The sequence below is a fragment of the Macrotis lagotis genome, chromosome 1 (assembly GCF_037893015.1).
Source record: "Macrotis lagotis isolate mMagLag1 chromosome 1, bilby.v1.9.chrom.fasta, whole genome shotgun sequence".
Lineage (NCBI taxonomy): Eukaryota > Metazoa > Chordata > Mammalia > Peramelemorphia > Peramelidae > Macrotis > Macrotis lagotis.
This window is the reverse complement of record NC_133658.1, coordinates 244,973,043-244,995,993: the sequence shown is the minus strand read 5'-3', so window position 1 is coordinate 244,995,993 and position 22,951 is coordinate 244,973,043. Positions and strand designations below refer to the sequence as shown.

General features: G+C 38.1%; 1 protein-coding gene across 1 annotated transcript in view; it reads right to left on the bottom strand.

The window, feature by feature from the left end:
* FER1L5 (fer-1 like family member 5) overlaps positions 1-22,670 on the bottom strand; it is a 64,064-nt gene extending 41,394 nt beyond the window's left edge. Inside the window, exons 1-8 of the mRNA XM_074210034.1 lie at positions 22,532-22,670; positions 14,456-14,511; positions 12,633-12,724; positions 12,202-12,310; positions 9,487-9,541; positions 8,175-8,284; positions 4,745-4,873; positions 4,140-4,205 (exon numbers count right to left, since the gene is read on the bottom strand). Coding sequence (XP_074066135.1) covers positions 4,140-4,205; positions 4,745-4,873; positions 8,175-8,284; positions 9,487-9,541; positions 12,202-12,310; positions 12,633-12,724; positions 14,456-14,511; positions 22,532-22,616 — 702 coding nt within the window. The 5' untranslated portion in view covers positions 22,617-22,670. The remainder of the gene's footprint in view (positions 1-4,139; positions 4,206-4,744; positions 4,874-8,174; positions 8,285-9,486; positions 9,542-12,201; positions 12,311-12,632; positions 12,725-14,455; positions 14,512-22,531) is intronic.
* Positions 22,671-22,951: the final 281 nt, after the last annotated feature.

The window sequence follows — 22,951 nt, the reverse complement described above, 5'->3', positions numbered from 1 at the left end:
ACCAGGGTTAGAAAGGGCCGCAGTGCAGCCCAGGCAGTAGGGAAGTGAACTAATTTCAGTCATTCAGGAACAGCCTGCTGGGCCCTTGGGTCCATGGCAGCCATGGTGGTTTCCAGACTTCTTATCCAAGGGGTTGCCAAGGACAATTGGGAAACTCAACAGGAAAACACTGCTGCCCCATAGTGAGAGCGGAGCCCAGTCCAGTGCAGGCTTCAGACCAGACTTCAGCCCCTGGGGACCAGAAGCAGGCCTGGAGAGTCACCTGACAGAGATTCACCTGGCAGGGAGCCACCTGGCAGGAAACCACCAGCAGGGAGCCACCCAGAGCGCTCAGCCCATGGATGGTAAGGGGATTGGGGGAGACTGCAGAGGTTTCTTTGCTCTCCCTGAGGCAGGACTCTATTGCTTTGCCCATACTCAGATCCAAGTCACAATCTGGGGCCCCAGTCTCAGGAAAAGGAGCTTTGCTGCCTTAGTGGAGCAGGGATCCTCCTCACAGCTCCAGGGCAGAGGGAAGTGTTTATGGTCATCTACAGATCAGAGCACAGGCCAGGAGAGCAGTCAGAGGCTCTCCTAAGACCTTGAGGGAATTGAGATCCTTGGGGGGTAATCCTGAAAACAGCTGCAAAAATCCTCAAAAACTTGAGACAGTGCATCCTTCACCCTGGAAGCAGAGCCCCACTCTAAGAGTTAAAATCAAATCATAAACTAGGGAAATGAACAAACAACTGAAGAAAAAAATCCAAACATAGATGATTACTTTGGTCCTGTGGAGGATCAAAATACACACTCTGGGAAGGCAGCTAGGTGATGCAGTGGATAGAACACCAGCCCTGGAGTCAGGAGGACCTGAGTTCAAATCCAACCTCAGACACTTAATGATTACCTAGCTGTGTGACCTTGGGCAAGTCACTTAACCCCATTGCCTTGCAAAAATAAAAACAAAAAATATACACATTTGGAAGATAACAAAATTATAGCTTCTGTGTCCAAAACCTCCAAGAAAAACATGAATTGGTCTCATGCAATGGAAGAACTCAAAATCAAGTAAAGGAGGTAGAAGAAAAATTGGAAAGAGAAATGAGAATGATGCAGAAAAATCATGAAAACCAAGTCAGCAGCTTGGTGAAGGAATTACCAAGAAATACTGAAGAAAATATCTCAAAAGTAAGTTTGGGTCAAATATAAAAAGCAGTCCAAAAGGCCAATGAGAAGAATGCCTTAAAAAGCAAAATGGGGGGTGGCTAGATGGTGTAGTAGATAAAGCACCAGCCCTGGAGTCAGGAGTACCTGGGTTCAAATCCAGTCTCAGACACTTAATAATTACCTAGCTGTGTGGCCTTGGGCAAGTCACTTAACCCCATTTGCCTTACAAAAAAACCTAAAAATAAAAAAGCAAAATGGCCAGATGGAAAAGGATATATATATATAAGGTCTCTGAAGATAATACCATCTTCAAATCTAAAATAGAGCTAAGGGAAACTGATGACTTTGTGAGAAATCAAGAAACAATAAAACAAAAAAGAATGAAAAACTAGAAGAAAATGTGAAATATCTCTTTGGAAAAACAAATGACCTGGAAAACAGATCCAGCAGAGATAATTTAAAAAGTATTGAACAACTTGAAAGTCATAACCAAAAAAAAAAAAATCTAGATCTCATTTTTCAAGAAATAATCCAGGAAAATTGTCCTGATATCTTAGAAGCAGAGGTTAAATAGAAATTGAAAGAATCCACTGATCACTTCCTCACTTCCTGAAATAAATGATCACTTCCAAAATGAAAACGGCCAGGAATATTATAGCCAAATTTCAGAACTCCCAAGTCAAGGTGAAAATATTACAAGCAACCAGAAAAAAAATTTCAAATATTGTGAAGATAGAGTCAGGTGTTAAGTAAGGGCCAGCCCCTAAGAGTGATTTACACATGTCTTTGGTGACCTTTGTCACCAGCGATATGCATGTATTCTTACTCATTAAATGGATTTGTTGGCTCACCAGTAAATCTTGACCTAAAACATCTGGGGTGCTAGAGGTATGTGGGAAGCTTTCTGATAAGGAAGCCTACAGACTTTGAAGGATAAATATCATAAATTTAATCAGCTATGCTGCTGGGTTTTGTCTGACTTGTCATGTCTGAGATGAGTTTTGTTATAAAAGTCTGAGTATTCAAGAATAAAGTTAAGAGAGATTGTTTAACAACCTTAAGTATTGATGCTTTTTTCCTAAAGTCTTTGCAAGGCATTGGGGTTAAGGCCACACAGCTAGGTAATTATTAAGTGTCTGAGGCTGGATTTGAACTCCTGATTCCAGGGCCGGTGCTCTATCCATTGAGCCACCTAGCCACTCCCAATGCTTTCTTGACATCTAAGTGTTCATGGGACATTTTCCTTCCTTTCCTGGCTTTCAATTAAATGCCAGAGCACACCTGAGTTATCTCAGGTGCTAGGACAACACAAAATTTAGCAGCTTCTATAATATGATTTTCCAGAAGGCAAACAAGCTTAGATTACAACCAAGAATCAACTACCCAACAAAATTGAACATACTTTTTTTTTAGGTTTTTGCAAGGCAAATGGGGTTAAGTGGCTTGCCCATGGCCACACAGCTAGGTAATTATTAAGTGTCTGAGACTGGATTTGAACCCAGGTACTCCTGACTCCAGGGCTGGTGCTTTATCCACTACACCACCTAGCCACCCTGAACATACTCATTCAGGGAAAAAGATGGACATTCAACAAAATAGGAGACTTTCAAACCTTCCTGATGAAATGTTCAGAATTGAACAAAAAGTTTAATCTTCAAGTCCAGGACTCAGGTTCACCTTGGAGAGGATGAATGGGAAGGACAGCTTATGAGGGAATTAATGAGGTCAAAATACTTGTATTCCTGCATGGGAAGATGATACTATTAACACATATGAACCTTTTCATTTATAAGGGCAGTTAGAAGGAGCATTTGTAGACAGGGCACAGGAGAGTTTTGAATTTGAAGGTATAATATATTAAAAAGTTTAAGTTAATGGACAAGAAAGAATGTACTGGGAGAAAGGGAAAGGAGAGGTATAATAGAATAAGTTGTTTCACATAAAAGAGGCAAGAAAAGCTTTTGCAATGGAGTAGAAGAGGGAAGAGGGGGAAGGTGAAGGGGAGTGAGTGAGACTTTACTCTCATTGAAAATGACTCAGAGAGGAAATAATGTACACTCATTTGGGTATAGAAATCTATCTTACCCTAGAGGAAATAGGAAAGGAAAGGAATGGGAGAAAGGGGACAAGGGGGAGGGGAGGGAAGTTGTAGAAGATAGAAGAGTGGGAGAGGGTAGTCAGAGTACACTTTTGAGGAGGAATGGGGTGAAAGGAGAGAGAGAACAGAATAAATGGGTATAGGGAGGGAAAGGATGGAGGAAAGTAGAATTAGCAATAGCCACTGTGGAAAAAAAATTGAAGCAATTTTTCTGATGAACTTATGATAAAGAATACTATCCACCCCCTCCCCCATAAGAGTAGCAGATGTTTTTAAGGAAATCCGTACAGAGCTGGGGAAAAAATTCAAAGTGAAAATAAAAAAATTTAACAACTAAAAAATGATTTCTCCTTTTTCTTTTCCTTCTCCCCCGCATTACTAAGATCTCTTTGATAAGGGGACATGGACCTGTGTCAAGGCACCAGAACATTGGACCATAGTTCATTGATATAGCAGGCTATCAAGTAAAGAGAGAATAAACTTTTATTAAACACCTACAATTTTCCAATCCTTGTGCTTAGCATTTTACTATCTTTTGATCCTCTCAACAACTCTGGAAGGTAGGTACTATTATTAACATTTCTTTTTTTTACAGATGAAGAAACTGAGGCAAACAGGTTAAGTTACAGAGGTTATGGAGTTAGTTACAGAGTTAGTAAATGTCTTGAGGCTGAATTTGAACTCAGATCTCCCTGACTCCAGACCCCAGTGCTCTATCCATTATCTAGCTGCTTGATGAAGTCCTAGGCAAACTTGGTCTCTGAGAGGGACCCAGAAAAGTAAAAGGGAAGGACAATGGTTTGCTCAAGACTGAGGTATGACAGGAATTATTTTCCCAAACCATCAAAGAAGATTATGATGCTGGAGGTGAAGGGAAACTAGAGGATTTCCTTACCTTGATTAATATGATTTCTTCAAAGAGATCTGTGGGATATATGTGATGGAAATTATGGAAGAATTTCTGGAACATAAAGGAAAAGATGGTATAGTATGTTGGGGCAGGGGATAATGGGGAGGGGAGGGGAGCCCTTTGAGAGGGAATTGTTAATTCTAAAATTCAAAGAATCACAGATCATAGAATCATCATAGATATAGAGCTGAAAGGGACCTCAGGGACCATCTAAACCATTTAAACTTTTATTTTATAGTTGAGGAAACTGAGGCTCAGAGAGTTGAAATTACTTGCTTAAGATCATATTAATAGCAAGTGTCAGAGGTAGGATTTGAAGTTCTCATTTTCTTTTTTCTTAAAAAAAAAAAACATTTTTTTGTTGAGTTTTCAACTAGCCAGGAATATTATAGCCAAATTTCAGAACTACCAAGTCAAAGAGAAAATATTACAAGCAACCAGAAAGAAACAATTCAAATATTGTGGAGCTACAGTCAGGGGTCAAGGACCAGCCCCATATATGTGACTTCAAATAAATGAACAAATAAGGTTGCCTGGTACTCAAGGCTGGTTATTCCCTATCTTCCCCCTTCCCTTGCTTCTAGGCCAACCTCATTGAAGAAGGGGTTATTTCCCTTCATGATCCGAGTCCTATACTCATGATTTCCAATTAATATCTTCACCACTGGATCAATGTTGTGTCCATGGAGCTGGTGGGCTTCAAATATTCTCATCTGAACCTAAGGGGAAGGAGAAAAATTGTAACAGGCTAGGCTAGGTCCCTTGTCAAGCAGGGACCCAAGGAATCATCCCTTGGTTAATCTGTTGTGGGAGAAATTGGTGTCACTATCATAAAGACTGAAAGTTCTTGAAGTGAAAAAGTCACCCTAGCCCTGGAGTTGGAAAATAGTTCAGGATTTTTATTTCACAAACCTGCCAAATTTACAGATTAAATCTTTTTTTTTCCCCCAGAAGAGACATTAAGCAACTAGAAGACAAGGTGCCTGAGGGAAAGAGTGAAAGGAAAGCAACTAGAAGACTAGACTGGATTGACTCAAGTAAATCCCACCCCGAGGAGAAAGAAAGAAAGGAAAGAGCTGGCTGGGCTTAGACTAAAGTAAATCCCAAACCCTAAGGGAAGTTTAAACCAGATTTTTATAGTCTTGTCCACTCCCTGGGTATAGGAGGGTCAGGAGAATTTGGGCAAAAGGGGGAAATCTCTCCCCCTCTAAGTGACTGAGGTCAGGGAAAGGCTGGAAGTTGGAGTGGGAGGGAAATTAGCTGAGCTTGATCTTATCTTGGTGAATTTACATTTAACAATGGAGTTACATTGAACAATAGGAGGCAATCTGATTAGAGCCCTGACAACCTAAGGAGCCCTCAAACTGGCATAAATAGCATTTTCTTAATATTAAAACTAGACAGATATTTCTACTTCTATAAGCTCATTGGATGGGCATTAAGCTATGCTTTATTTAAAAAGTAAAATAAAACAAAAGAGAAGCTTTAGAGAAAATAAAGGAGAGGAAATATTCATGGATCTGGTATAGGTTGGAAATTGCAACAACTTTAAAGCCTTTGGGGTTTCTTTGCCCTCCCCCTTGTTCAGGTTGTTGGAAAAGGATCATAGATTTCTCAGAAATTGGACCTTGGAGGGTGATTTTGTCCTATGCTGACTTACTTTATCCCAAGGAGAAATGACTAAGAAAGTGAAAGAACTGAGACTCAAAACTCAAAACCACTAACTCCAAAGTATGAGGCGAACCATTATGCATTTCTCCAGAATTTCTCCAAGAGTCTTAAGGATCTCTCTCTTCCAGGTCATTTCCTGCTGAGTGACCAGATTAATTTTTCTGAGGCATAGCTTTCATTTTGTCATTGCCCTGGTCAGAATCTTTCATTTATTTTCTTTTGAAATTTGCCATTTTATTTTCTCCCGGTGCTCTCCTTTCTGTATTGTCTTTCTGTGAACTCCATTTCCTAAGCCACTTTGGACTTTAAGGCTGACCTTGGTCACACCTTTTGGAGCAGGAGCATGTGCAGTACTAATGAACACTGCTCATGCTCAGTGAACATCAGCCTTGGTGATTACCTCTGCGACATGCCCATTGGAGAATACCTGAAGCCAGGTGCTAAACTCCTCCTCAAACACTACCCTTGTTCAAATACAGAAATGTATTTGAGCAAGGTCCCATCCAGGCTTGCTGCTCTCAGCTCCATCATGTGGTTGGATCTATGTTCATCTAAGTTTGCTTTCCTTCCCTATTCTCTCTCTCTCTCTCTCTCTCTCTCTCTCTCTCTCTCTCTCTCTCTCTCTCTCTCTCTCTTTCTTTCTTTTTAGGTTTTTGCAAGGCAAATGGGGTTAAGTGGCTTGCCCAAGGCCTCACAGCTAGGTAATTATTAAGTGTCTGAGGTTGGATTTGAACCCAGGTACTCCTGACTCCAGGGCCGGTGCTTTATCCACTGAACCACCTAGCCGCCCCTTTGCTATTCTCTTTCAACCATTTCTTTTTACTTAACTTTATTATTGCCTATAAGAAACATACTACCTAGCTGCTTTTCCAAAGGACCTAACTTGTGAATTTTTGTATTACTTTGTGGACTTTTTGTGGTAACCTGCAAACTGTTTGTGTAACCTGTGAATTAAAATTTTAGCTTTTTTTACCTACCTGAGTCAGAGATTGGCAAGCTCTTTACAAAACAAACCCACATAGAACTTTAAACCTCCTTTCCCCAAAGTCCATTTTTCTCCCCTCTTCACTAAGACAATATGTCAATCAACAAACTTTTATGTGCTGCATACTTTACTAAATGCTGATGATATGAAGAAAGTAAAAATTAAGTCCCTACCTTCAAGGAGCTTATATTCCAAGAACCCTTCAAATTCCAAATCTATGATATTTTAATTCTTGGTATTTCTTACAGTACCTAGCACTCTGAAGGATACTCTATCCCTGTCCGCTTCTCTGCAAGTTCTTTCCCATACCTGAAATGCCTTCCTTTTTCCTCCAGCATTGATTGTTGCTGTTCAATCATTTTTCAATCAGGTCCAACTCTGTGACCCCATTGGGGGTTTTCTTGACAAAGATACTGGTGGGGTTTGCTGTTTCCTTCAGCTCATTTTACAGATGAGGAAACTGAGGCAAGTATGGTTAAGTGACTTGTCCAGAGCCATACAACTAGTGTCTGAAGCTGCCTTTGAACTCAGGAAGATGTGTATATGTGTTTCCCTTGTAGAATGTAAGCTCCTTGAGGGCAGGGATTATTTCATTTTTGTCATAGTGATCTCACAGAGTCTAAATTGAAGTCAGGAGGACCCGAGTTTAAATTTGACTTCAGAGACTTTACTAGCTTTATGACCCTGAACATATAATAACAAAACAACAAAACCAAAAAAATAAAATAAAAAGATAACTTAGCACAAACAAACTATATACAAGGGTAAATTGGGGATAATCAACTAGCATTAAGGGAGACCAGGAAAGGTTTCCCATATAAGGTGAGACTTCAACTGAACCTTGAAGGAAACCAGGAGGTAGAAGGGAGGGAGAGTATCCCAGGCTTGGGGGGACAGTCAATGAAGATGCCCAGCTGAAATCAGAAGATGGCTGAATAGCAAGGAGGACAGTGTCATGGATTATATCATAGTGGGTGGAAAGGGAGGTGTAGCAAGTCTGGGTATGAAAGAAAGACCCAGGTTAAAATGCTTATTGATTGTCAATAAATATTGGAATGATTGGTTTTTCTCCCAATATGCTCAAAACTATAGTTGCCCAGCTTTAGTTCAGGGCAAAATTTTTGTATATATTTCTGGGCCCTCTGGGACCTAGATATAGCCCAAGGGATCAAATTTGCATTGGGCTCCTTGGCAAGGAATTAGGGGAGAGGAGCTCCATCTGTCAACTGTTCTGGTCCTTCTGAGCCAGTGTGTTCTCACTGGGTATCCTCTGTAGGGGCAACCTGCTGTACGTGTGGGTTCATTAGGAAAAACTGGGACTGCTTCAACTTGAGCCTTGGGAGACAGAGCTGGGGCCTCCTTACCTGGAACTCCTGTGGCTTTGAAGTCAGAGGCATTCTCACAGGGTGGCCGGCCACCATGACTTCCCGCCATCCAACCTCTTTACGGCTGATGCCAAGGTTTTGCCAAATTGCTGGGGAAACACAGAACTCCACAGATGGGTTGGGGCAGAGAGAAGGGATTTCTTTTTGTCAATCCTTCAATCAAGAGCACCTACCACTATGGGGAAGGGAGAGAGATGACCAGACTACCTATCTCTAATTTCCTTCTCCCTTTAATATCTCTGTACAATCTTTTCATCCAACTGTCTGAATTCCACCTTTTTCCCCTTTTGACTTTCTGGACTCTAGAATTGTGTTAAAGATTAACTTCATAAGGACTGACAGTAGAAAGTTACTGAGGCTTTTTCCACCCCTTTCTTATTCTATCTCCATCTGATCTTGGAATCAGAGAATCCGAGTTTGAATTCTAGTCCTGTTACTTACAAACTGTGTAAACCTGAGTAAATCATTTCCCTCTCTTGGCTTCTAATTACTCATTTGGAAAATGAAGATCTTAGATAACCTCTTACATCCTTGTCAATTCTAGGGTTCTATTCTCCTCAATGAAAAGATGATTAGGAAATCAATATTCTGTAAATAAACAAACACATATTTCTATATGTAAACATGTTTGCCTCGATTGAAAATTTCTGTCTTTCTCACATACACACAATGACTATCCAGGGTTGAAGAATATCTGTAAAGGATCTTTAGACCTTTGATATGATAACCTAGTGCTATACTCTTGTTTTGTAGAAGAAACTGAGGCCGTGAGAAGTAGAGAATTTCCAAAAGGGAATGGATCTCATAAGTGACAGAATCCAGAACTCTTGACATATAACGCAGAAGCCCTTTTCACTGTTCTCATAGCCCAGAAATTGACCTTTTTATTTCTTGTTCTGTAACTTGATGTTTTTTAGTTCCCTAGAGAATGGAACATTAATAGCAGGCAAGGGAAAAATAGAAGGTATTTAGACCCCAAAATAGAGATAGGGTCTTTAATTTCTTTCTTTCTTTTTTTTTTTTTAGGTTTTTGCAAGGCAAATGGGGTTAAGTGGCTTGACCAAGGCCACACAGCTAGGTAATTATTGTCTGAGGCCGGATTTGAACTCAGGTACTCCTGACTCCAAGGCCCATGCTTTATCCACCACGCCACCTAGCCACCCCTAGGCCCTTTAATTTCAAGCTTGCTGCCAGGACCTAATGTAGGATCCAATTGGGGTAGATGTATCTACTTGTGACAGAGAGGCAGGCTCAGGGGGATGGATGGTCATAGACCAAGGTGATGGCTCACCTGACTTATGTTCGGCCTCCTGTGGCAGATAGGTTATTTTTAAGGTGATGGTACTCTGCAAAAGAAAAGCAAACAGAACTGTGGGCAAAATGTAAAACTTTTGATATCAATTCAACTGGTCTAAACTTGATACTGCCCCAGTGAACTCACCTCTATCTCTCCTAAATGAAACTAGTAGTTAAGTGTGAGATATGACATTAGGACTGCAGTTTTGACCTTAGGTGGAGAGTAGTTGTGGAGGAATTTGGAGATAAACTGAGGGATCCAGATGGTAGTGGTCCCAAACTAGTTCTTTTTGGTGCCTAGGGCTATCAGGAAGGAGGGTGCCCTAAGGAAACTGTAATATGTGATATCAAAAGTGATGAAAACCAAAACTGTTATATGATAACTACATTATGAAAAACATCTTCGGGGGAGACTAGGTGGCACAGTGTATAGAGCACCAGCCCTGGAGTCAGGAGGACCTGAGTTCAAATATGTCCTCACTTAATGATTAGCTAGTAGTGTGTGATCTTGGGCAAGTCATTTAACCCCATTGCCTTAAATAAATTTTTTAAACTTATTTATTTTGAATTTTACAATTTCCCCCCCCCAATCTTGCTTCCTTTCCCCACCCCCACAAAAGGCAGCCTGTTAGTCAATTAAAATTTTTTTTAATTTATTGAGGTGTTTTTATGTTTTTTTGCAAGGCAATGGGGTTAAGTGGCTTGCCCAAGGCCACACAGCTATGTAATTATTAAGTGTCTGAGGCCGGATTTGAACTCAGGTACTCCTGAATCCAGGGCCGGTGCTCTATCCACTGCACCACCTAGCCACCCCCAAAAATTTTTTTAAAAAGAAAAAAAATCTTTGAAAGACTTGAGAACTCTGATCAGTGCAATGATCATCTGTGATTCCATAAGACTGAGAATGAAGCATGCCTCCACTTTTTGAGAGAGAGGTGATGGATCCAAGATGCAGAATAAGACATATTTTCAAACACAGTAATAAGGGGATTTGTTTTGCTTGTTTATGCATATTTGACCCAAGGGTTTGGTTCTTTTTCTTTTCTGCTGGTGGTGGGTGAGAGGGTGAGGCAGGAGAGAGATAGGGTCATAAAGAAAGGAAAATATAGTTACTGGAGCATCTTTTTAAAAATGTATAGAAGAGAACAAGAAAACAGCGTTCAAGCAGAACAACTTTGAAAGCTACAGGTTGAAATCTTTATAAACTGCATAATCAAGACATACAGTTTCATATACAATGTTTTACTTTTATTTTACTAATATAAGTAGTAGTAGATGTTTATATATTTTTATTCTGCCACTATATGTAGCAATATATGTAGAAATGCTCATTTTATTTTTTGTTATGTTTATAATAAAAATAGAGAAAAAGATTAATACAAGAAGTTGTTATTTGTCCTTTGTTCTCGAAAAGGGCCAAGACATCAGGGAAGTGATGCCATGCCATGCAAGTGAATTGGACTTAAGTGAGGGAGGGCCATGTAAAGTCATCAGCCTCACTTTCTTCTCCAAAGCCAGTTGGGTTCAGTGACGAAATATTGATCAGGAAGACTGAAGATGCCCAGATTGAAGTGGCCTTTTTAAGCTAGAATCTTGAACAACTTTCATCTTGACCAAGGCACCAGCCATTAAGTAATTAAGGCTATATTTAAATTTTGGTGAATAGAAAGTATTGGCTTATCACTCTCCTTAGTAGTAGAGAAATATAGTCTAATCTTTTTGAGGCAAGATATTACCACCCTGCTATAGTCCTATATCTCTTGGCACTCAGATTCTGGCAACTATGACAGTTTTCTATCATAGGATTGTAAGATCATAAATTTAGAACTGGAAACTCAGAAGTCATCAAGTTCAATACTTCACTTTTATAGATGTAGAAACTGAGGCAGGGTCATTTAACTAGAAAGTTTCTATAGTGGGATTTGATTTCAGGTCAGCTTGACCCAAGTCCAGTGCCCTCTATTGACATTACTACTAGTTACTAACTACTATGGTAGCTATTTTTTATCAGTTACTAATCATAATAACTAGTAGCAGTTCATAAATGGGGTGTTTTCATTATTAATGTCTACCTGGTAATTTCCTATTTTAATTATTTTTAAAAAGTTTTGATTTTTTTTTGTTTTTAGATCATTTCCATTTCTAAATATGTGCCTCACCTCCCCAGGGAACCAATCCATATAAATAAAAAATAAAGAAAAGGAAAGCAGTTTAGCAAAACCAACAACATATTTTTGATAGTAGATGTAATATTTTATATTCTGGTCCCCTGCTTCTGTGAAGAAGGGAGGTGTTATTTTCACTAACTAGATGCTATGCTCATTTGTCTATAAAGCTGGGACACATGTGTTAATTTTTTCACCTTCTAAATTTTCAATATCCAGTTATCTCATCCTAGCCACAGCATTGATCTTGAATATAGAATATGAAATCATTGCTAGGATTTGAGTGCCAAGACATGTTTGATCTTCATAACTATGACAATGTGGAAATATCCTGCCTTTAAAAGATTAGAGTTACTTCACCAATGAGGAGAGTAATATGCAAATACTTAGGTTATACTTTCAGTTCTCAACACCTCAAGAAGCCCCAGGTTGCCTACATGCATCTTTCCTTGAAATAGGCATTCTCGTACTCCAGGCACATGCATGCAACATTTAATTCCTTCTCTTCACCCAAAGCAACAATAAGTCCTCCTTCCCTTACTTACTTTTGTGGGATGTGTAGTATGGCTGACGAGGGGCAGGTTAGTTAGAATCAGGGGCTCATGTGGGTTTTCTACCAATGACCTGAGGAATATGGTGCCAATACCAAAAGTCCTAGGGACAAGGAGACAGATAGATTTGGTTAGGAAATATCTTTCGCTGGAAAGAGATGGAGGAAGAGAGCCCCAGAGATCATATCACCATTAAGGCTGAATTATGATCTAGATTCTTAAATTTAGGGAGGGGATTTCCAGTTGAGGAGAATTCCAGTAAACCCACCAGAATATGAAGGATCTAACCACTAACTGCCCTGGTATTCTGGGATTTCCTAAGGCCCACATTCTAGTGACATTTGTGTAAATCTTGAGTTGGGGTGGGGTACAGATGTCCCATCTGCTGCTGCCAATTTAGGCCTACCCTTTGTGAATTCTCCCACCTTTCACTTTTTCCAAGGCTTAAGTCTCGGAGGATGGCCTGCAGGAAGGCGTCCTTTTCCAGGTGACGTGGACCTAGATGCCAGACTAGGGTCTGTGGGGGAGCAGGAGCAAGATTAATGCTTTCCAGACATGCTTTACCTGTCACCCAGTTGTCAGCTCTTGACATCTTCTTGACATCTATCCTGCTGCTGAAACTTCCAGGTCAACAGACTTACAAGGAAAATGGCTTGAGTTACATGACCATGCCACCCCCCACTCTGGGTCCCCACCAACCCATCTCCAATTAAAATCTTACCTTCTGCAAGAAGCTTTTCCTAGTCTTCCTTAATCATAGTAGATTAACCCTATATATTGTTTGTTCATAGTTTATATGTTCTACTCCCCACCCTTAAACTATGGCTTCCTTAAAAAAAGGGGACCATCATTTTCTTTCTTTTTTTTTTGAAAGGCAATGAGATTATAAGTGGCTTGCCCAAGGCCACACAGCTAGGTAATTATTAAGTGTCTGAGGCCTGATTTGAACTCAGGTCCTCTTGACTCCAGGGCCGGTGCTCTATTCACTGCACCATCTAGCTGCCCTGGACCATCATTTTCTTAGCATACTTATGGACTCAATAGAACTTAATCCACTTAGCTTGGAAACTTGAGGGGGAACCTAATTTGGGGGCACCTCAAACTGAGCCTATACTTAGCACACTATTTATCTAGCCACCCCTAGATCATGCTTCCCATAACAATCAACCATCCAGTCCAACTATCTTCTTGCCATCCACCATCTTTTTCTCCTTTTTCCACCCCATAATTATTTAGTTCTTACTTTGGAAACTAAAATCAATCCAAAATCACTTTTTATTTTGTAATAGGTATATGACAATAACTTCCCCTCTGGATCTACTCACCATCTTTGTTAACTTTCTAGATTAAAATCCCCAGTTGATTTCTACTACCCATATGTATTATCTCCATTACTAGGTTTATCTCCCTTTTGTATCCATCTATCAGAAACTCTCTCAGGACAGTGCTTGGTGACAAAAACCATTCATTTAATCTTATATTCATTTAGCCTCACCTCAAACCTCCATGGAACTTAAATAATGAGTCTGGCCAGGGTTTAAAATGACCAAGATTCCAGATTCTGCCATTTTGTTCTGCCAAGGTGAGTGAGGTGGTTCTGTGTATTTTTTTCTTATTTTCTTTGTGCCCTTAGGTTTGGAGGATCCTCCATGGACTAGTCTAAGGTATACCAAGTATCTTGCAAAAGGGGCAGAAACAAAAACAAGGAAAGGAAATTTCTATGAAGGGAGACTTGACTTTGATTTAGGTTTCTAAGAGGCATCTGGACCTCACATTTAGATTGGTCTCTGGGCCATACCCACATTCTGGGGCCAGAGACAGAGAGAGTCTCCAAGTAGAAAGTGTATGTAGGTGCTGACATGGCATATGGCAAAAATGGTTGTTGCAAGTCTTCAGGGCATTGTGGATTCTACTATATCAATTGTGAAAACCAGTGGTGAGCAAAGACTTGGACCCATGATTTTATTCCCAGAATCTGATCTCAAGTTGGGTAAATCCTAGCTGATTATAAGGTAGAGTTAAGTAGCCTGCTTCTAAAATTGGCAAAAGGATGAGAGCAACTGTATCTATGGAATGGTTATGTAGAACCTTATTATTGGCTAAGATCTACTGGTCTTTGGGCAAAGAGAATTGACCTCCTGCTCTCCCAAACACACTTCTTTCAGGATCTACAAGAACATCCACCCTTCCCCCATCCCTTCAGGCCCCTGGAATTGAGACTCTTTCCTGTCCTTTGGTGATTAAGCACCTCATTCCAGATAGGATTATTGTCATCTTCTATAACTCTAGTTTTCTTCTTGACATCTGGAGGGAGAGACCAAATAAGGGAGAATTAATAAAGTCTTAAAATCCTTCACTTTAAGTTTATCTTAGCAGGGATTGCCTGACACATGTTCTTTGTCTCCTTTGAGTCTTATTTCCCCACCTGTGCTTCTTCCTTCTCTCCTTACTCCTGTTCTACACTTTGATTTGTAGCAGGGAAGTGGAATTAAAGACTCTCCTGCATCAATGTGAGTCATTACTGATGGAGTGCCCTTGCTGCTTGTGAAATAATCAATTAATAAACAAATATTTGCCACAACATCTCTATGATTCTCCTATTGTAGGGTTAGGTGGTGAAGAACTGAACAAAATATATGTAAAGACTGCAGGAAAAAATGTGGAAAGAATTGTGCAACTGATACAGAGCAAAGGAAGCTGAACAAGGAGAACAATATACACAATGACTAGAACAATATTAATGAAAACAATACTTAAAAGCAACTGAATTCTAGTAAATTATAATAACCAATCTCAGTCCTGGAGAACAGATGCTAAAATACATCTCTCTTGACTTGGTAGAGAAGTGGGGTACTATGAATGTGGGATGCTGTGCATGTGGTCAGATACATCCCCTGTATGTTGATGAGCTATTCTTTTTTGTCATAATGGAGAGAATTCAGTGACTTGAGTGCAAAAACTTAAAAGACCTAGGATTCAAATTCTGCCTCTCATATTTCCAAGCTTTGTGATCTTGGGCAGGTCACACTCTGAGTCTCAGTTTCTTCATCTATAAAATGAGAATTGGAGTACTTACTTCCCAGAATCTTTGTGAGATTGAAAAGAAACAATAGATGTACAAAAAGAAAAAGGGAAGAATAATACTAAATAATAATAATAATATTAAAAGAGCAAAAAAGGGGTAGGGTTTATTGGTTATGGGGATATATATGGAAATAACTTTGGTATAAAAATAAAAGGCACCAATAAAAAAAAAACAAAAAAAACTCACAGCAGCAGCTAGGTTTAGATAGAGACCAGCCCTGAAGTCAGGAGGACCTGAGTTTAAATTCAGACTCAGACACTTGACACATATGAGCTGGGTGACCCTGGACAAATCATTCAACCATGAATAATTTACCAAAAAAAAAAAAGGAGAGGAACCTGGCAAATGACAAAGTATTCAATAGTCTATGACCTCAAGAAGCTTAGATCTAGGTAAGGAAATAAGATACAGAAGAAACATAAACTTGTCACTCTTTCTAGTTCAGTGTCTACCAATATTGTTTCAAAGAGGTTTCCAAACATCTTTTCAAACATGAATCTTATCAGTAAAAAATTTAAGCAGTACCCCTAATATATTTGTATTTATTTATACATTATTTACATTATTACTATGATTTAAAATTCACAAAAAGAAGTCAACAAAGATGAACTAATTATGAAATAAATAGTATATTTTAAAATAATTGTTTTCTTTAATTTTATTTATGAATGGCCCAAAATCCTTTTCTCTCTCAAAAAAACCATTTATTTATTTATGAATGTATGTTTTTTTAGTTTTTGCAAGGCAATGGGGTTAAGTGGCTTGCCCAAGGCCACACAGCTGGGTAACTAAGTGTCTGAGGTCAGATGTGAACTCAAGTCCTCCTGACTCCAGGGCTGGTGCTCTATCCACTGCGCCACCTAACCACCCCTCAAAAAAATTATTAATAACAATATTGATGTTGCTGACAAGCCAACAATGATATAAAGCTCCTACTCTAGCCTGAATAGGATTGAATAAGATAATATTTGTAAAAAAAATTAATACAGAACCTTGTACATAGTAAGTGCTATGCTACTCAAATGTTTATTATATATATCACATACTTATATATGTATATAGGTATGTATAGATATATAGATGTATAAGATTATTTCCTTCCCTTCCCTTCTCTTCTTTGAGAATATCTTGTCTGCTGTGAATATGGGACTATTTGACATTCATACTAAGTTTACCAGTGTCAATCTATATATTAAGCGTTAGTAAGATTTAATTTCTTTTTATTTTTCCTGTCAAAAATTCTGATATTTCCTTTCTATACCTGCAGTGGGCCATCTTACTTCTTGGGATGAATGTGCCCTACTAGTGTAGAGGAGTGATGCTTGGAAAAGGAAGTTAAAAAAAATGATGTGGGGGGGCAGCTAGGTGGCGCAGTAGATAGAGCACCAGCTCTGGAGTCAGGAGTACCTGAGTTCACATCTGGCCTCAGATACTTAATAATTACCTAGCTGTGTGGCCTTGGGCAAGCCACTTAACCCCATTTGCCTTGCAAAAAAAAAAAAACCCTTATTAAAAAAAAAATGATGTGTGCACTGAGTAGAAATGAAAGATTTCAACACCAAAATTTCACTTCCCTGTTTTACAAGATCGAGATGATTTGCAAGGATGGGGAACCTCTGACCCATTGGTGCTATTGGTCTGGTATTTCCAAGGCAACTGCAGGTAGGACTTGAAATTCAATAAATCTAGGAACTTTTTAAGGCCAATTATATTTTACCAAATATATCTGGTGAATGATGTTGTAAATATCCAAAAGGCCCGTGGCAGGAAAAACGGTTCCCCATTCCTGGTTTAGGTAGATAGGAGGCCTTTCTCCCTATTTCTTTGTTTTTTTTTTCTTTCTTTAGGGTCCTACTACATATCATAGAATTGGAAATAGGAGGGTGCATGTGAATTATATATATGTGCATATATATACATAAACATATACATATATACATATATGAGACAGAAGTGGAGGAGAGGGAACTTTAAGGTTTTCAAAGGACTTTACATATGTTATCTGATTTGATCCTCAGAACCACCTTATAAAGTAGGTTTTATTATTTTCATCCTCATTTTACCTATGAGAAAATTGAAACTGACTTTAAATGTTTTGTTCAAGGTCACATGTCTAGCTAATATCTGAAGCAGGATCTGAATTCAAGTTTTCCTGACTCTACATCCATAACTTTTTCCATTAAACTGTGATGTCTAGGGATACAAGGACCCTAAGAAAATAAAATTTGATTATAAGGGAAGAGCACTAACAGCTGAAGTAGGAGATAATGACTGAGCCAAGTCTTAAAGTAATCTGCAGATTCTAAGAAGTGAACATGAGAAAATAATTCATTCCACAGATCGCGGACAATCCAAGCAAAGGCTCATAGGTGGGAGATTAAATGCTGAATTCAAGGAACAACAAGTAAGCCAATTTGACTGGAATCCAGAGGACATGAGGGAGAGAATATGAAATTTGGAAATGTGAATGAGAGTCATATTATGGAAAATTTTAAATGCCAAGATAAGAAAATTGTTTTTTATCCTAAGACAATAGGAAGCCCTGAAGCTTTGATCCAAGGAGTGATATATTCAATCTTCTGATTTAAGGGATATTTATTGGGAAGTAGTATAAAGATAAATTAGAAAAGGAAGTAAGAAGATTAATTAGAAGACTTTTGTGTCTAGAAAGATGAACATACACGAATATAGTAGAACAGTACAATGCTGTAAGAAACTAATGGATGGGGTGGCTAGGTGGCACAGTGGAGGCTGGCTAGGTGGTGCAGTGGCTAGAGCACTGGCCCTGGAGTCAGGAGTACCTGAGTTCAAATCTGGCCTCAAACACATAATAATTACCTAGCTGTGTGGCCTTGGGCAAGCCACTTAACCCCATTGCCTTGAAAAATCTGAAAAAAAAAAGAATTTTACCTTGAACATGAAAATTATATCCCTTAGACCTACTGAAGTCAGTACTCAAAATTCAATAAATCTAGGAGTGTTTAGTGGTGAATTAATTAAAAGTTTGACAAATATAGCAGGCAAATGATGTTATAAATGTCAAAATGGCCCTTGGCATAAAAAGTTCACCACCCCTATGCTTAAAATAACAATATTTAAGGGAAGAGATAATTCTAATTAGATAATTATATATCTATATTAGATAATAGATAAGAGGAAAACAGAATGACCAAATCATTTGTTCTGACTTCCTGTTTCTCTTCCTGGTTCCTTTGGAGAAGGGTTGAAGAAGAAGTGGCTAGAAAAGTCTGTTTTCCTCTCTTTAAGTCACTCAAAGGCACCTCCCATGATATGTATTAGGGATAGCCTTGATATATAGACCTTTTTTCCTTCCATTTCTTCTCCTTAATTATCCTTTCTAACAATGAAAAAGAAAGGGGGGGGGGACCAGTTCACATATCAACTAAACCTGATAGTGTATGCAATGCTTTAAACCAGTCATATCAAACTCAAATGGAAATGGATATCTGTGAGTTTGATGTCTTTGCTGCTACCTCTGAAAAGAATGATGGGAAGATCCCTTTTTTCCTTCTCTTCCTTCAGCTGATCAGTATAATTACATGGCATTCAGTTTCATTTTTGTTTTTGTTCTTTCCATTTATATTATTGCAAAAAAACAAAACCAAACCAAAAGAAGTCACAAAGACTCAGACATTATTGAAAAACAATTGAGCAATAAAAACAAATCATTATGGATATTGTTTTCCTGGTTCTGCCTACTTCATTCTGTCATTCATAGAGGTATATTCACATAAATCTTCCTATTCTCCAAATTCTTCATATTTTTTCTTATGGCACACCAATATTCCATTACATTTATATACCTTATGTAGTCTTTCTCAATTGATGAATATCTATATTGTTTTCAATTCTTTGACTCTATGAGTGCTGTTCTAAATATTTTATTATTTATGAGACTTGCTTTCTATCTTTGACCTTCTGGAGGTATATGCTTAACAATGAGATCTTAAGGTCAGAGGGGTATGGATGAACATTTTAGTCATTTTCTTAACACAGTTACTAATTGATTTTTAAAGTAGTTGGACCAATTCACAGTTCTACTAATAGTATTATTAGTTTATTTCCATTATACCTCCAAAATTAGCTATTCCTATCTTTTGTCTAATGTCTAAAAGAACATCAAGTATTCAATCACTCTGCCTATTTTGAGCCATCTCTAAAAAAAAATTGAGAATGACATATTGTATGTATATACCAAGGGATCCTTAATACAAACATGAAAGCAAACCTAAAGAATTTCACAATTTTCCATAGAAGACCACATCTTTATAATTATACAGGCAATAAGATGATGAGAATAGAAGATATTACAATATTTAGCATTTGTTGAAAGACTGTGTGTATAGTACTATTAACTGTAATTTCCCTTTGGCTAAAACAAAACAACAAAGTTAGTTTTATAAATGAAGTTTAATTCTCTAGATCTTACCAGAACCCATGGCTTGATGGCATCCTTACAAATGCCAACCTTGACACCACATTTTGGAGAATTCTTATACAATTTAGACAAAGAACAGTAAAACTATGAGATTTCACATAGATGACATGTTTTTACAAATACAATTCTCTCAAATCTTATAATATTTACTGAAAATTCCTATTGACAAGAATTCTACTTATGCTGAAGAATAAATGTTTACAAATAATAGGATTTTCTCCCTGTTCATCCAGAATGTCCCTTATCTTAAAGTTTGTTGATCAAGGTACTAACATTGTGATAACCAGATAGATATGGCCACATCTACAAAGATGTTGCATAGTCAGCATTTTTGGAGACAGGACTTACATAGTAGACTATATTTTATAACCCTTAAAAGTTAAGAGATAAACTTCTGATCAGAAATATATTGCTCAAGAATTATTAATTCCTTCTTAAAGAATATCAGGTTTTATATAATATGCTTGTCATTGATTCAATCAGAGCAGTTTTCTTGTCTTTTCATGATGATTCTCCAACTAATACACAATTTGAAAGTCATTCTTTGAGATGCACATTTGAAAAGATCTGCACAGATCTATCCATTCTTTTCAGAGGTAGCAGCAAAGACATCAAACTCACAGATAATCCATTTCCATTTGAGTTTGATATGACTGGTTTAAAGCATTACAAATGCTATCAGGCTTTCCCTTTGATCTATCAAAAATGTAGACCCTGTGGGGAGGCAGAGATAAGATTCTGAACCTACATTCCTCAGTTAAAGCTAACAGGAAAATTGTAGAGATCAAGAAATGTTTATAAACTATTAAAGTATATTAAATTAGACAGTACATATAGCAGTTGATCTGGAATTAGGTAACTGGATTAGAATCCCATTTAAAAAAATATTTTATTTGTTTTTTCAACTATATGCAACAGTAGTTTTTTTTAGGGTTTTTTTTGCAAGGAAAATGAGGTTAAATAGTTTGCCCAAGGCCACACAGCTAGGCAACAGTAGTTTCTAATCAATCATTTTTTGTAAGGTTGTGAGTTTTACATTTTTCTCCCTCCCCTTCCCCCTGATAGAAAGCAATATGATATAGGCTCTACATCTATAACCATGCTAAACATAGATTTATATTGATCACATTGTGAAAGAATAGATCCAAATGGAAGAAAACATTATAGAGAGAAAAAATGGCTTAATACATAAGACAACTTTTAAAAACTGAAGATAATAAACTTTGCTCTTCATTTAAATTCTAGAATTCCTTCTCTGGATATGGATAGTATTTTCCCTCACAAGTCTTTTAAAATTGTCTTTGATTATTGTACTGCCAAAATGAATAAGTCCATCATGACTGATCATCATCCCATGTTGTTGTGTGTATAATGTTGTTCTGGTTCTGCTCATTTCACTCAGCATCAATTCCTGGCAAGTCTTTCCAGGTTTTTCTAAGATTCTGTCCCTCATGATTTCTTATAGAACAATAGTGTTCCATCACATTACATATACCAAAATTTGTTCAGTCATTCCCCAACTGATGGGCATCTCCTTAATTTACAGTTCTTTGTCCAACCCCAAAAGAACTGCTATGAATATTTTTGTACATGTAGGATTTTTATCCTTTTTCAAGATCTCTTCAGGATACAGACCCAGAAGTGATTTTGCTGGATCAGAGGGTATGTACTTTATTGTCCTTTAGACATAATGGAATCCCATGGAATCCTATTTCTAACATTTACTATTGTGACACAAGCCTTAGTTTTCTCATTTGTAAAATTGGGAGGTAACATTTATCCTACTTATCTCAATTATTGTGCACAAAGCATTTTGCAAACTTTGAGGTTCTGAATAATATTAATTATTTCTTGATTGTAGTTTTTCTTATGTGTCTGACTCTTCATGATCTCATTTGGGAATTTTTTGGCAAAGATGCTTAGGGTACTTTGCTGTTTTCTTCTATGGCTCATTAAACAGTTGAGGAGACTGAGGCAAACAGAGGTGGTGCAGTGAATAGAGCACTGGGCTAGGAATCAAGATGATTCATCTTCATGAATTTAAATCCAACCTCAGATACATATTAACTGTGTGATGTTAGGCAAATCACTTTGTTTACCTCAGTTTCTTCAACTATTAAATGAACTGGAGAAGAAATGACAAACCATTCCAATTATCTTTGCCAAGAAAGCCCTGAATGAGGTCAGAGTTGGATAGACTGAACCCAGAATCAAAAATAAAAGAGGAGTCTTCCTGACTCTAGGCTAGGCATTCTGTCCCTTTTGCCTCTTAAATGCCCCTTTTGTTTATCACAAAAACTCTGTAAGTAGAATGTAAATTTAAAGATCTCTTTTAATAATGCATCTGTTTAAGATAGTGGGAGATTGCTTGACAGCTACCACCCCAGAGAGAACTTTGTTTAATGAAGCTCTATTATTAAGGGAAACATAAAGCAACTATTCTGAAAAGTTCAGGAGATTCCCCAGACTCCATGACACTCCATTCCCCATAGCTCCATGACATAAAAGTTTAAGAACCACCGGTTTTCATCTTTTATCTTCTCATTGTCACCTACTCTTCCCCTCTCCTTTTGCTGCTTCCTTCTCCTCTCCCACCCCCTCCCAGTAAACTCTTTGAAGATAGGGAATGTTTGCTGTTTAGTCTTTGAAATTAAAGGCTAGGCACCTAAATGTTTGTTGTATTGGACTATATTGGAGTAAATCATTAAGTAACTGCTAAACAAATGAATTTACTTTAACTCCATTCCTCTCCCTTTCTTTTCTAGGATCCTGGCTCTTACCTCTGAAGTATACTGTCACAGAAAAACTGGGTGGGGGACTTTGAGGGGGCTGGACTCTGGCTGACTGCACAATGAGTTGCAGCATTTTTCTCTGACTTCTAGAGCCACAGTTCACTTGTTTGCACCTCTCCAGTCCCAAGTCTTGAATAGCCCTAGGTTGTGCTGTTGCTAGGCAACAGTGACATCATAAAAGTTGGAGAATCTTAGTTCTGGAGGGTCAGTTAGGAAGCAATTTTCCTTGAAGGGAGGACGTAACTGAGGCAACATGATGAGAGATCCTTTTTAAAATAATGGTAATCTTACTTGCATAAAATGATGCTGAGTGAAATGAGTAGAACCAGGAGAACACTGCGCACCCTAACAACAACATGGGGGTGATGATCAACCTTAATGGATGTGCTCATTCCATCAATGCAATAA